Source organism: Mercenaria mercenaria, chromosome 9, assembly GCF_021730395.1.
Source record: "Mercenaria mercenaria strain notata chromosome 9, MADL_Memer_1, whole genome shotgun sequence".
Taxonomy (NCBI): domain Eukaryota; kingdom Metazoa; phylum Mollusca; class Bivalvia; order Venerida; family Veneridae; genus Mercenaria; species Mercenaria mercenaria.
In genome coordinates this window covers 15,914,644-15,928,078 of record NC_069369.1, presented here as the reverse complement: position 1 = coordinate 15,928,078, position 13,435 = coordinate 15,914,644, and the positions used below count along the sequence as shown (strand labels likewise).

Here is a 13,435-nt window from a genome sequence, read left to right as displayed (position 1 = left end):
TAGTATTCAGTTTCCAGCATATAATTATACATTTCCACTTTTTGTGTGTCTTGCTATAATTTATAAACAGTAATTATTTAAGGAAATTGATTATTGCATTATTATTTTCATGAATGTATAAATAAAGAATTAACTTAGCTATGAAAAAGTCGCCTTAAAATTTTTATCCGAAATTTACATGTCCGAAACTCGTAAGTTTATCCGGTGCCCGATCGAAATGCCGTGAAAATTTTCATTCATGTTTCGATTCTCGTGCTTTAATAATGCCCGATTCTTGCATCAATTGTTCAGATTTATACATTTAATTGATATATTTATTAATCTTTTCGAAAATAGTACCAAACTCGTAGATATTGGCGATCTTTTTGCAAAAAATTTGTACGGCAGTTCAGATGTCCGCGGAATCGTATTTTTTTTATCCACAGTGCCCGGGCAATTCATTTATAAAAATTGGCGGTATTTGAAATATTTTTTGAAATAAGTTTTAATAAAATCAATAAATAATATACTGTTGATGCATAAGATCATGCACTCGTTAAGTTTATCGGCTTTTTACACGCCGATTGAAAATTTTCAAAATGGCGGTGGCTAACAATATTATTGATTAACACTGTGGGATATTAACGATACGATTGGCTAAAGTTTGACAGGCGAGTAGGTGGGGCTGACTATGGCTTTATCGGTAATTTAATCTAGAATATGCATCAAGTTTTACAACTTTAAATAAACAGATTACAACACTCAGGAAAATCGGCGTTTCGGATTTCGCCTGGAGGCGATAATTAGGCGAGGTGGCCGACTTTACAGCGACGATATCGCTCAAATTGCCTTGTAGGATGATCCCTGACAATGTACGAGGCGCTGTATTGATCAGTAATAATTTGCTGGAAATAAACAAATTACAAACAATCTGTTTTAATTGCAATTTATTTGAGCATCCTTGAAAGATAATGATTTTGATGATCAAACACCTACAACCCGGAACCGTGAAATTTTGTATTTTGCCTAATTATTAAACTGACACATTACCCGGTGCTCTGGATATGTATGATACTTATTAATCAAATTTTTTTAGACCCACCCAATAAATCGCTCTTCAAGAGGTTAAAAAAAAACAGCCCAAAATGTAAACACATGACAGCTAGTTGACAAAACTGTCTGATTTTCGCCGACATTTTTGGATTTTACAAGCTGGGAAAAAATGTTTGAAGCTCTACCTTGGTGTATATTACGCACCCCTTTGAGAAAATGAAAAAAATCGTAAAAAAACTGTGTAATATATTCGAGCTTTTACGGTATTATATTTTTCACTAAGTGAAGGACCATGACTTTGGCCTAGTTTAGTGAAATCCTGAAGAGAACACCAGCTGTGCAATTTCACATGCTACCAGTATAAAAAAATCCTCTAATGCATTATGACTCTAGGTTAAGTATATTTTGAGAAGCACTGGGCAAATACTTTTATCTTTTTACATAGTCAAGGGCCATAACTCTGGTCTTGCAAAGTGAAAAAATAAAAAAATCCCACTCAGGTGCACAAATTCAAATGCTGGATAATTTCCTCCATGGTTTCATGACTCTATTTGAAATAATTTTTAAGATATAAATTATGCAACACAAACTTTTAAGCCCTTTATGTGTATTTTTCTTGTAAAGTCAAGAACCATAACTTCAGTCCAGTTGAGCGAAATCCCGAACATAACACCAGATGCGTGACTTCACATCCTATATAACAATATAACAGTAATGTTTTATGACTCAAGGTCAAATACTTTTTGAGAAACATATGACAGAAACTTGTATCCCAATTTTAAAAATAAAGGGCCACAACTCAGGTCTGACTGAAAGAAATTCAAAACTGCACAACTTCACATACTGAATAATATTCCTATGATGTTTTAAGAGTTTTTTTCTTGTAAATGACTTTATTTGAAGCTTTCTCTGTGCAAGGCAGATGATTCCTGAAAGCTGGAGACACAATAACAGCAAGAACTTTCGCAGGGACATGTTATAATGATACTTGTAAAAACTATCAAGAGAAGCCATGAGTAATTCTTTTTGTGTCAATTTATAAATTGAAAAACAAACAACAACACAACAAGTTGAAAGCAGAAACAGATGGTCGTAACAGGTTGTTTTATGCAAAACTTCTTGTCTCTCTAAAAACTGCATGTCATAACACAAGGAACACTATGCAAGACTAACTTGCCTAATTGGTAGTGGATCACAGTGAATGATATTGAATTAATAGCTGAAAGATTTGTCCTGTATAATGCCTTATTCTTAAACAATATGACATCTTAACTTATCTTGCAACATAATGCTAAAATATTCTTATACCAGCCTGGCTTACATTGCATTATGTCATTTAATAAGTATTTATATATACTATTTAATCTGCCCCAACCATCCCCCGATACAAAAATTTCTTATCAGAAATTAGAAGCATGTCACTTGGCTAAATAGCATTCAAAAAGTAAAAATATGTAATAGTTTTACACTGTAAACTAGTGTCACACTTCAAACAATAACCAAACACCATCTTCCATAAAAAGTAGAGACACCTATCTTGTTCTAAGAATACAAACCTATTGTATGATTCCAAGTTTTAGACTTTAACACAAGGCACTCACATAAAGGCTTTTCCCTATAAATCAACAGGTTCCCTTCTACATTCGTTCCTACTTACCTTTGTACACCTCACTAACAACTCTACTTACTTCTCTTGGCTATTTAAGGCACAATCTGACTAAAGTACTTGATCTTCCTAAAGGCAAGATCTGATGACTGCCAATTTAAATTCATATTCTTCTATAATCGCATTTCCAGTATCGATACTTTTATTTCCACTGATCTATTCTTTGAACCAATCAGATAACTCGCTTCATCAAATGTTTGGCTTAACTTTCAAACTGGCACAAACCTTCAAACTGCACAAAACACATTTATCTACCTTAGTGTGTTGTTTCGTCGCTGTGGATTCCACCATATCTATCTTCTTTTTACTTTATTATTTTAATATATCACAATTTAGAAATTACTAGATGCGGTCATCATAACAGTTATTTATATGTGATAATCACATATCAAAAATTGGAATCTCAGGCTAAGTATAGATTTTTTTTAACTTCTACTATCACTTTCAATATGTTGAAAGCAAGGTTCTGATTGGCTAGCGGAAAGGTCTTCTGAACGTGACCCTGTATTGGTTTTCTCCATGCATAGCATTAATGGGAGATGGTTTTAATCAGATTGATTTATGCCATTCTTTATCTTTTGCATAAATTGTGTCTAGTTTCCTCTTAACAGCTTTACTCTACAAATCTTAACAAACCTTTCACCTTATCCACTATCGAAAGTTCTACTCATAGACCTTCTTTATGTTTGTCTGACTTCCACATTAAAGCTTTGCTTTATATTTCTTGCAAAGGTTTCAGCCATTTTCATTAAAAAAAAACACACACAACTTACAGTAACATTGTTCATACTCATTCTACCTGTTTTTCACTCTTCCTCTTTTTTTCTTTAATGCTAAGCATTTCTAAGCCTGTCTGATTATATTAATATTTAATAGCTTGAAGCTGCTTTAGCAGCTTTTCTTCAGAAATATTACCAAACATTTAAATTTACCTAGCTCACATAATTATGATGACAGATATTCTGGTTCTCTGGTTATCTATAAAGGACATGTTCTACAAAGTTTTGCAAACCTTTTGTCTGGCTCCCTGTTATAAGACATGTTCCACAAAGTTTTGCAAACCTTTTGTCTGGCTCCCTGTAACAAGATATGTTCAACAAAGTTTAACAAACCTTTTTGTACAGCTCCCAGTAAAAAGATGTGTTCTGTAAAGTTTTGCAAACCCTTCTGGCTCCCTATAAAAAGACATTTCTCACAAAGTTTTGCAAACTTCCTGTAAAATGAAAAAAGGTATGTTCTGCAAATTTTTGCAAACCTTTTTTCAGGTTCCCTGTTATAAGACATGTTCCACACAGTTTTGCACAACTTTTGTCTAGTTCACTGTTATAAGACATAATGCATGTTCCACAAAGTTTCGCAAACCTTTGTCTGGTACCCTGTTAAAAGACATGTTCCACAAAGTTCTGCAAACCTTTTGTCTAGTTCCCTGTAATAAGACATAATGCACGTTCCATAAAGTTTTGCAAACCTTTTATCTGGTTCCCTGTTATAAAGACATGTTCCACAAAGTTTTGCAAACCTTTTGTCTGGTTCCCTGTTATAAGACACGTTCCACAAAGTTTTGCAAACCTTTTGTCTGGTTCCCTGTTATAAGACACGTTCCACAAAGTTTTGCAAACCTTTTGTCTGGTTCCCTGTTATAAGACACGTTCCACAAAGTTTTGCAAACCTTTTGTCTGGTTCCCTGTTATAAGACACGTTCCACAAAGTTTTGCAAACCTTTTGTCTGGTACCCTGTTATAAGACACGTTCCACAAAGTTTTGCAAACCTTTTGTCTGGTTCCCTGTTATAAGACACGTTCCACAAAGTTTTGCAAACCTTTTGTCTGGTACCCTGTTATAAGACACGTTCCACAAAGTTTTGCAAACCTTTTGTCTGGTACCCTGTTATAAGACACGTTCCACAAAGTTTTACAAACCTTTTGTCTAGTTCCCTGTAATAAGACATAATGCACGTTCCACAAAGTTTTGCAAACCTTTTGTCTGGTTCCCTGTTATAAGACATGTTCCACAAAGTTTTGCAAACTTTTTCTCTAGTTCCCTGTAATAAAACATAATGCACATTCCACAAAGTTCTGCAAACCTTTTGTCTGATTCCCTGTTATAAGACACGTTCCACAAAGTTTTGCAAACCTTTTGTCTGGTTCCCTGTTATAAGACACGTTCCACAAAGTTTTGCAAACCTTTTGTCTGGTTCCCTGTTATAAGACACGTTCCACAAAGTTTTGCAAACCTTTTGTCTGGTACCTTGTTATAAGACATGTTCCACAAAGTTTTGCAAACCTTTTGTCTAGTTCCCTGTAATAAGACTATAAGATTCTTTCACTGGTTGTAGGTGCAGATGGGAATTTCCGGTCTCGAGGGTAACTGTTTAGGTGGTTACGAGGCTCCAGCCGAGTAACCGCGTAAACAGTTACCCGAGAGCTGGATATTCCCATCTGCACCTACAGCCAGTGAAAGAATCTTTTTTTCTTGCATACCATATTAAACAAAGCAGAGTAAAATATAAATTCAAACATAGCACTTTTTTCTTATAGTAGCTTATTAACAAAGCGTGGGAACTTTACATCAATAAACTGGAAGTACGTCATGACGTTACAGAGAATAAAAACAATGTAAGAGTTCTGGTTTTATTTTATCATCTGCAATGAAACGTTATGTTATTTCTTAAAATAACGTTTTTTGAATCGAGAAATATGTTATAAGGAACAAAGAGGAACTACCAAGGTATTTAGTTTTTATCCCGTTTTACCAAAAACATTATTATTACTACACACATCTTCTGTACATATGTAGTTCGTTATACATCATCTACAGCACGAGAGTCATCTTACACCCCGGGGTGTAAGATGGAGTTTTCCAGCACTGGTGAAATCACCAGAAATCCCCGTCTGGTATGCAAGAAATAATGCACGTTCCACAAAGTTTTGCAAACCTTTTGTCTGGTTCCCTGTTATAAGACATGTTCCACAAAGTTTTGCAAACCTTTTTATCTAGTTCCCTGTAATAAGACATAATGCAAGTTCCACAAAGTTACGCAAACATTTTGTCTGGTTCCCTTTATAAGACATGTTCCACAAAGTTCTGCAAACCTTTTGTCTGGTTCGCTGTAATAAGACATAATGTATGTTCCACAAAGTTTTGCAAACCTTTTGTCTGGTTCCCTTTATAAGACATGTTCCACAAAGTTTTGCAAACCTTTCGTCTGGTTCCCTGTTATAAGACATGTTCCACAAAGTTTTGCAAACCTTTTTATCTAGTTCCCTGTAATAAGACATAATGCACGTTCCACGAAGTTTTGCAAACCTTTTGTCTGGTTCCCTTTATAAGACATGTTCCACAAAGTTTTGCAAACCTTTTGTCCCGTTCCCTTTATAAGACATGTTCCACAAAGTTTTGCAAATCTTTTGTCTGGTTCCCTGCTATAAGACATGTTCCACAAAGTTCTGCAAACCTTTTGTCTATTTCCCTGTAATAAGACATAATGTATGTTCTACAAAGTTTTGCAAACCTTTTGTCTATTTCCCTGTAATAAGACATAATGTATGTTCCACAAAGTTTTGCAAACCTTTTGTCTGGTTCCCTCTTGAAAGCTTTGGTGATAGAAAAGCCTCTGCTGAACCGCTCTATTCTACTTTCATGGTCGTTTGATCTCATCTCAACATTGTTCAAATCCAGTTTAGGTCTTGAAGAATCCATTGTCTGCCTGACTCAGTCTGTAATACATAGAAAGTCTGATATTTATTACACCCTACTATCAGTAGCTACTACTTCAAGGGTAATTCATAGTTAAATATCTACTGTAGGTTAACAAGAATATAGAACTAAACACAATGTGACCTTAGTTTACAGGTAGATATCTGGTGTAACTATAATGGTGAAATGTACATGCAGCAATTAAATGAATATTTCCTACATATTTGTTCTTCCACATCCTCCAAAATACTGTGTACATAAATATTGGAATTCCATAAGCAACAAGTAATCAAATTCCCCTACCAGTATAAAACTTTGTTACTGTTCGTCCCTTGTGGTTGTTGGCAATAGCGTTAAGACTAACTAGAGCTATCACTAAAGGTGATGAATGTACCCCCCGCATGCACTGACACAGTACATTGCAATTTGACGCACACAAGATTGCATAATTATGTGGACTGTATGTATATAGACTGTATGTATACGGTATAGTAACAAAAAACGAAGTCCCATAACTATGCAGAATATTTATCTAAAAGAACGTAACATGCACCATGCACAACTAGGGTTTGTACTGATCACTTGTGTGAAGTTTCATTAAATTGTGTGCAAGGGTTCGGAAGATTAGGCGCGCACAAGATTGCATATGCAGACTGTATGTACATAGTATGTTAACAAGAAACAAAGTCCCATAACTCTGCAATTTTTGTTGTTGAAAGAACCTAACATGCCCCATGCACAACTACTGTTGTTACTGATCACTTGTGTGAAGTTTCATTAAATTGTGTCAAGGGGATGAGGAAAGATGGTGCGCACAAGATTGTGTCTATGTATATAGTATAGTTACAAAAAACAAAGTCCCATAACTCTGCAATTTTTTTTCTGAAAGAACCTAACATGCCCCATGCACAACAACTGTTGTTACTGATCACTTGTGCGAAATTTCATTAAATTGTGTCAAGGAAATGAGGAGAGATGGTGCGCACAAGATTGTGTCTATGTATATAGTATAGTAACAAAAAACAAAGTCCCGTAACTCTGCAATTTTTTTTTCTGAAAGAACCTAACATGCCCCATGCACAACTACTGTTGTTACTGATCACTTGTGTGAAGTTTCATTAAATTGTGTCCAGGGAATGAGGAGAGATGGTGCGCACAAGATTGTCTACAGACGGACAGACAGACAGACAACCTGAAACCAGTATACTCCCCCTTACAACTTTGTTGTCGGGGGGTACAAAAATGCTTCTGGGAGCTAAGAAACAAAAACCACTTTTACATAAATTTCAATAGTGACCTTGACCTACAAGCACAGATCATGCATGCAACACATTCCTATAAAGTTTCAAAACTGTAGGAAATTTTTAGGTAACATAAACTTTCAGGTTTGCTAGAACTATGTTTGAATAAGTCGAGGGCCATAATTCTGGTCTAACTGTGTGAAATCCTGAAGTATAACTTCATGTGCTGAATAACTATCCTATAATGTCTGAGGACTCTAGATCTTTATGAGATATATGCACAGCACAAATGTAGGAAGGTCAGCAAATCTGAGTACTTTTAGGTTGGTGGGGTGATGATGGCAATGCCACAAAAAACATCTCCAGAGAAAATCTAAACTAAATTTAAATGCTTGGTGAATACTAATGATTATGTTGTTATTTTTTTCTAACAAAAAATTCAGACTCACCACCTTTAAAAGCTTTCTGATTTTTTCCAAATATTGTATATTTCAGATAATTTCTGTAATCATTTTCTTCTTTATCCAGTTTTGTGCACAAAATTATTGCTGACGCATGCCTTCAAAGACAGACAGGCAGCCATGAATGGATGGAATGTTGTCTATTTGGCTAAAAATAGTCAGGCTTAACCCAGCTGACATTGTAATTAAATTTTATATCAATAATATTCAATATTACTAAATAATGGAATAACACAGCCTTTTGCACCAGCTGTTCCTTGCTAAAAATAAATTTCCAAGCTAAATTAAACTGTTTACAGTGATAGAAAAACTGACTGTATGAAAATAAGATGGCCATGATGGTCGGATACTGCTCACCCGACTCAAATGGGTACATGCTGCTTATAGTTCAGCTGGTGGTTTTAAGATATGATATATAAAAGGTGAATGTCACTGACAGTAGGCATTCCAGGGTGTAACAGTCTTCCCAGCCTGAGACAGTCTGAGCAGTGGGGTACCGGATTCCCTCCAAGAGTCACCCTACCGGGCTTCCCGAGGCGACGGCCTTGTGGGATGGACGACGGGACGGGCGATTCTGGTTAAAAGTGATATTAGAAAGACTGTTTGTTTCTTACCATTCTATGCTGGATGGCTCTTGCCAACATGAAACCCTAGACCAATTTGTTAATGACTTAAGAATATCTAAATAAAAGCACTGTATTAACATTATATAGCAATAGCTGCTTGACAATGTACGTTGTACATCTGGTCAATATTTATAAGTAGTTTGTATTCTGTAGGTTACTGCTTCAAAAATTGTTGTAGTCTGTACTGAGAGGACAAACATTGACGAACAGAAGTTCGAAGGATGATGGCAAACATTAAGTGCTGTGTTAAAGAGAATTCCTATTTTTTTTTTCCTTTCATAGAATTTTTTTAAATTCACATATATGATATGAAATTTTGTGCTGAAAACAATGAACAAATAAAAACAATAGGTCACCAGGCTCGTTTTTGTGAAAAATTGTTTTGAACACACCCACTGTTGCTGAAACTGCCAGCGATTTTTCAACATTTTCATAATGTTCTACTTTTTTATAAATACCAACCAAAATATACATCAAGACAGCACAATAAGGTTTTTTCTTTTTACAAATTTTATTATATACTTATTTGATACTATAGTCATAATTGTAATACTCTATCCTTACAGTAATGGGTACAAATGAAAAAAAAATATTGTTTCATATTTACTTTTGTGAACTTTTTTCAATGAAAAATACCCATAGTGAAGAATATATTTTTAAATTTTGAAAAAACTCTTTCATAGAATTTTTTCCTGTTTTTCTTGTGTATAGATAATTGTATTGTGAACATAAAAATGGCTAAAAATGTATGGGTCACCAGGCTAAATTTTTTGTTAAGACCGCTAGAATACAACACCTGTTAGGACGGAAAGTGGCGCGAACCTGGCCAAACTGATTACATGTATGTGCGCTAGAAGTTAAAAAAAGATTTAAAAATGCTTAATTCTTCCTATAATTGAATACTAAATAATCTGAAAGGTGATATTGACTTATCAGTACTAAGTCAATTATCTTACATTATATGAACAACACTGTCTTTGTACTAAAATGCGATGAGAAACACAACCACAAAATAGCAAGATATCTGTCAGGCATTATACTTGTCAATACAACATAAACCAGTATCAACATTTGATTACTGATAAAACTTATCAAAAAATGTTATTTCATTCAAGAAACCTCATATTTAAGATTGTCTGTAACATGTTTCGACAAATGCTGACTTCAGTTCAGTTTTCCATAGAAAGTGTCGGCTGCGCAGAAAGATGCGCATAAAAAACTATCGGAATTCCCTTTAAGAGGCTTTGGTGCACAGAAAGTAATGACAAATGGTAGAATTTCATCTTTTAACATACCTAAAACATGACTAAACATGATCATTTTTAACTTAAATGCAGCACATTATAGTACTATAATAAATATAATTAGTATTACTAAATTTAAGTTAAATCAATTCATTAGATTTTTTATAAACAAACTGATAACTAAATGCTTAGAAAACCCCTAGTGGATTCGAAGCTTTTTTTACATTGCAAATAAAAGAAAACGTCACTTAAAGGTCCACTACTAACGCCCGAAAGAGTATTATATGAAAACCAGAGTTTGTAGCTGAGACTTCATATTTACTGAAAATATGACCCACTGCATCAGATCTGACTAATAGTCATGAATATGTTCAAGAATAACCAACAAATAAACAAAAACCTTTTGCCTATCTCAAACAGAAAGTAAGTTTTCCGATGGCTTACGAACCCGTTGCGCATCTTCGGATTTTTCCGGAAGAATGCTCCGAAACAAGGCTATAATTTATAAATAGATGCAAAATATATCATATGCCCCAACAATAACGTGATGTTTACAAACATAGCATAGGGAATTCAACATTTTTGTAACTGGTCAAATCTTTTGCTGTGTGGGTTCGAAACTCATGGCAGTTAATTTCTACCACAAAAACTTCATCAAAACCATTCTTACAATACAGGTAATATACAGCTATACTACAAGTTTTCAGGTGGACAATTTATGCCCTTCCCGAATAAATGTGTTTTCACAACTTCATCTGCAAACTTTTTCTGTCAATCTCTTTTCAGCATAGTTTTAAGAATAAAGAGGAATAACTATCTTACACTGTAGAAACAAAATATGATTGAAATTTAACTAAATACACTGATTTATGTGCATATTGCTTACATTAATTCAATAACATTTTAATTTTCAGGCATTAAACACATAGTCTTGGACTAATATATGTCACTGTCAATTTGAAACTTAAATCTTGTATTTGGCACCTTTAAATATTTAGGAAATGTGAGAGTTTACAAGATTACGATGTTCCAGCCATAATGGTATCCACAAGCTGAAATGGTAAATCTAGACGACATAAACTTTAGCTTCATACATTTCCTATTGCAGAATGGTTTATAAGGGAGACATTTCAGTTGGCAATAAATTTTATTTTAACCTTTGTATTTTGTTGCACAATTCGCTCCAGTTGTTAGTACAAATAATAGGATGTTTTGGTACAGCGTGATAACTTTTGACTGTCGTGTCCAAACTTATTCTGCATATTTCTGTTAGGAAATCCCCAATGAAATCCCTTGGGAATGTTTTCTGGTACATGTACAATGTATTTGTAAGGATTACGTCTCTGATAATGAATTTATATTGACATTTAAGCTTACGATTGCCACGCTGACATTTTTTGAACGTATATTTTGTGTTTAGTTTCTGCAATATAGTGTCACCGGCAGTCGGCTGTGTATTGAAACTGGTGTCTGGGTAGATATCTCCTCACACCTGTTTACACATATTTCCGAAAATTTAAGTTTCTTTTTTTAAATTATAGATTATATTCAACCCATCTGAAGTTTCTACATGAATATTAATGTTTAATTTAATGAAGCAAGTAAGTTTGACCAGTATTTTATGGCTTTCTGGATTTTTTAACGTCTTTGTTTCCCCAACAGTAAAATGCAGATACTAGTATGGCTTAGAGAGATGACAATTATAAAATAACAAATCTGTCATTTTTATTCAACCCATTTGAAGTTTCTACATGAATATTAATGTCCAGTATATTATGACTTTTTTGGATTTTTTGTCTTCGTTTTCCTAACAGTAAAATGCAGATATGGGTAAGGCTTAGAGGGATTACAACTATAAAATATCAGATCATAAAATAAGTCATCCCGATAGGCCATGTAAGTAAGGCTATCCAGTTTGAAAAAATTGGTGGTGGTGGGGGGGGGGGTGCCTTGGGAGGAAATATCTTTTTTACAGGTATATCTTTTGCTTCATATCCTTTCTCTAAAGTCCTGTAGTCTTGCCTGGCGGCTAAACACTAGCATTATTTTAATGGCAGTGGCTACGATTACGGTACCGTAATCCTAGCCTCCGGTTCTAGGATTACGGAAGTTCCGTATTCTTAGACAACCCTATGAGGATAGGCTAGGATTACGGAAGTATTTAAGAGACATCAAAAATATGTTAGGACATGCATAAATGATGTTGTAAACTTCTTATTTCACTTTATTAAAATAGCGATTTTTGATGCCTGTCTTATCATTCCGTGTTATCTATCCGCCATTTTGGGTTAGTATAATCTTAAACGCTATATTAATGGCGGCCCGCGGAAATATTATAGAAATATGAGGGTAAAAGTTAGGTTAAAAAAAAAATATTCTATACTTTGAATTTTTTATTTATGACCATATTGTATGTTATTAAAGACCATTGGTGTTGATTTGATGACAAAAATTGCAGGTATATATGAAACATAGATAATTCTATAATATTTCCGCGTGCCACCATTAAGATTATACTAACCCAAAACAGCGGATCGATAGCACGAAATAATAGTGAAATAAGTAATTTTACAACGTCATTTATGCATGTCCTAACATATATTTGATGCCTCTTAAATACTTCCGTAATCCTAGCCTATCCTCATAGGGTTGTCTAGGAATACGGAACTTCCGTAATCCTAGAACCAGAGGCTAGGATTACGGTACCGTAATCGTAGCCACTGCCTATTTTAATATTTCACAAATTTTGTTAATACACAACATGACCTTTAATTTTTACTAAAAAAAGGAATATGGCAATTCAAAATATATTATAAGCCATGCAATCTGCCTCATTCTTAAAAGCTAACCTTGGCCCAGATTACAAGTTGTTTACATCATACATGATATGTATCGTACCCCACCCACTTTGGATGTAAATCATTTCCGTAAATTTGTTATCTTTAAAATCAGCTTCGACTTTTTTTCGAGCTAAACACTAATCAGTTCTAATGTTTTGATATATAAGCACTACATTAGTTCATAAAATTGTTGCAAAATATAACAAAACCTGATTGATAAACTGCAAAATAATTTTCAGCTTTCAGTTTGTAGTCTCTTTTTATTTTCATTTCTACTTCCGCTTTCACATTGACCGGAAATGACAAAATGTGATATTGAAAGCGAGTTGACACTTTCATATATTACAATTATCGAACGAAGGTCATTTCCGAGAAAACGATAAATGTGACAATCACTCACATGACAGTTGGCATGGTATAAGCAAGTAAATACTTCTCAAAAAAATATTTCAAACACTCACATTGCGGAAGTAAAACCGAAGTAAGTCAGTTTGACAGATGGCGGGAAACACTATGTTCATTTAATTGTTTGTTGAATTTGACGAATTTACCAGTTAATTAACCAGATCATACATAAAAGGAAAATTTTTAGATATAAGAAAAATATTGCTATAAAGCTTAGTTACTGA

General features: G+C 34.2%; 1 protein-coding gene across 1 annotated transcript in view; it reads right to left on the bottom strand.

The window, feature by feature from the left end:
- LOC123546564 (cytosolic purine 5'-nucleotidase-like) overlaps nucleotides 1-13,145 on the bottom strand; it is a 103,782-nt gene extending 90,637 nt beyond the window's left edge. Inside the window, exons 1-2 of the mRNA XM_053550897.1 lie at nucleotides 13,016-13,145; nucleotides 6,267-6,414 (exon numbers count right to left, since the gene is read on the bottom strand). Of these exons, the coding sequence (XP_053406872.1) occupies nucleotides 6,267-6,397 (131 nt within the window). The 5' untranslated portion in view covers nucleotides 6,398-6,414; nucleotides 13,016-13,145. The remainder of the gene's footprint in view (nucleotides 1-6,266; nucleotides 6,415-13,015) is intronic.
- Between the last annotated feature and the right edge of the window lie 290 nt (nucleotides 13,146-13,435).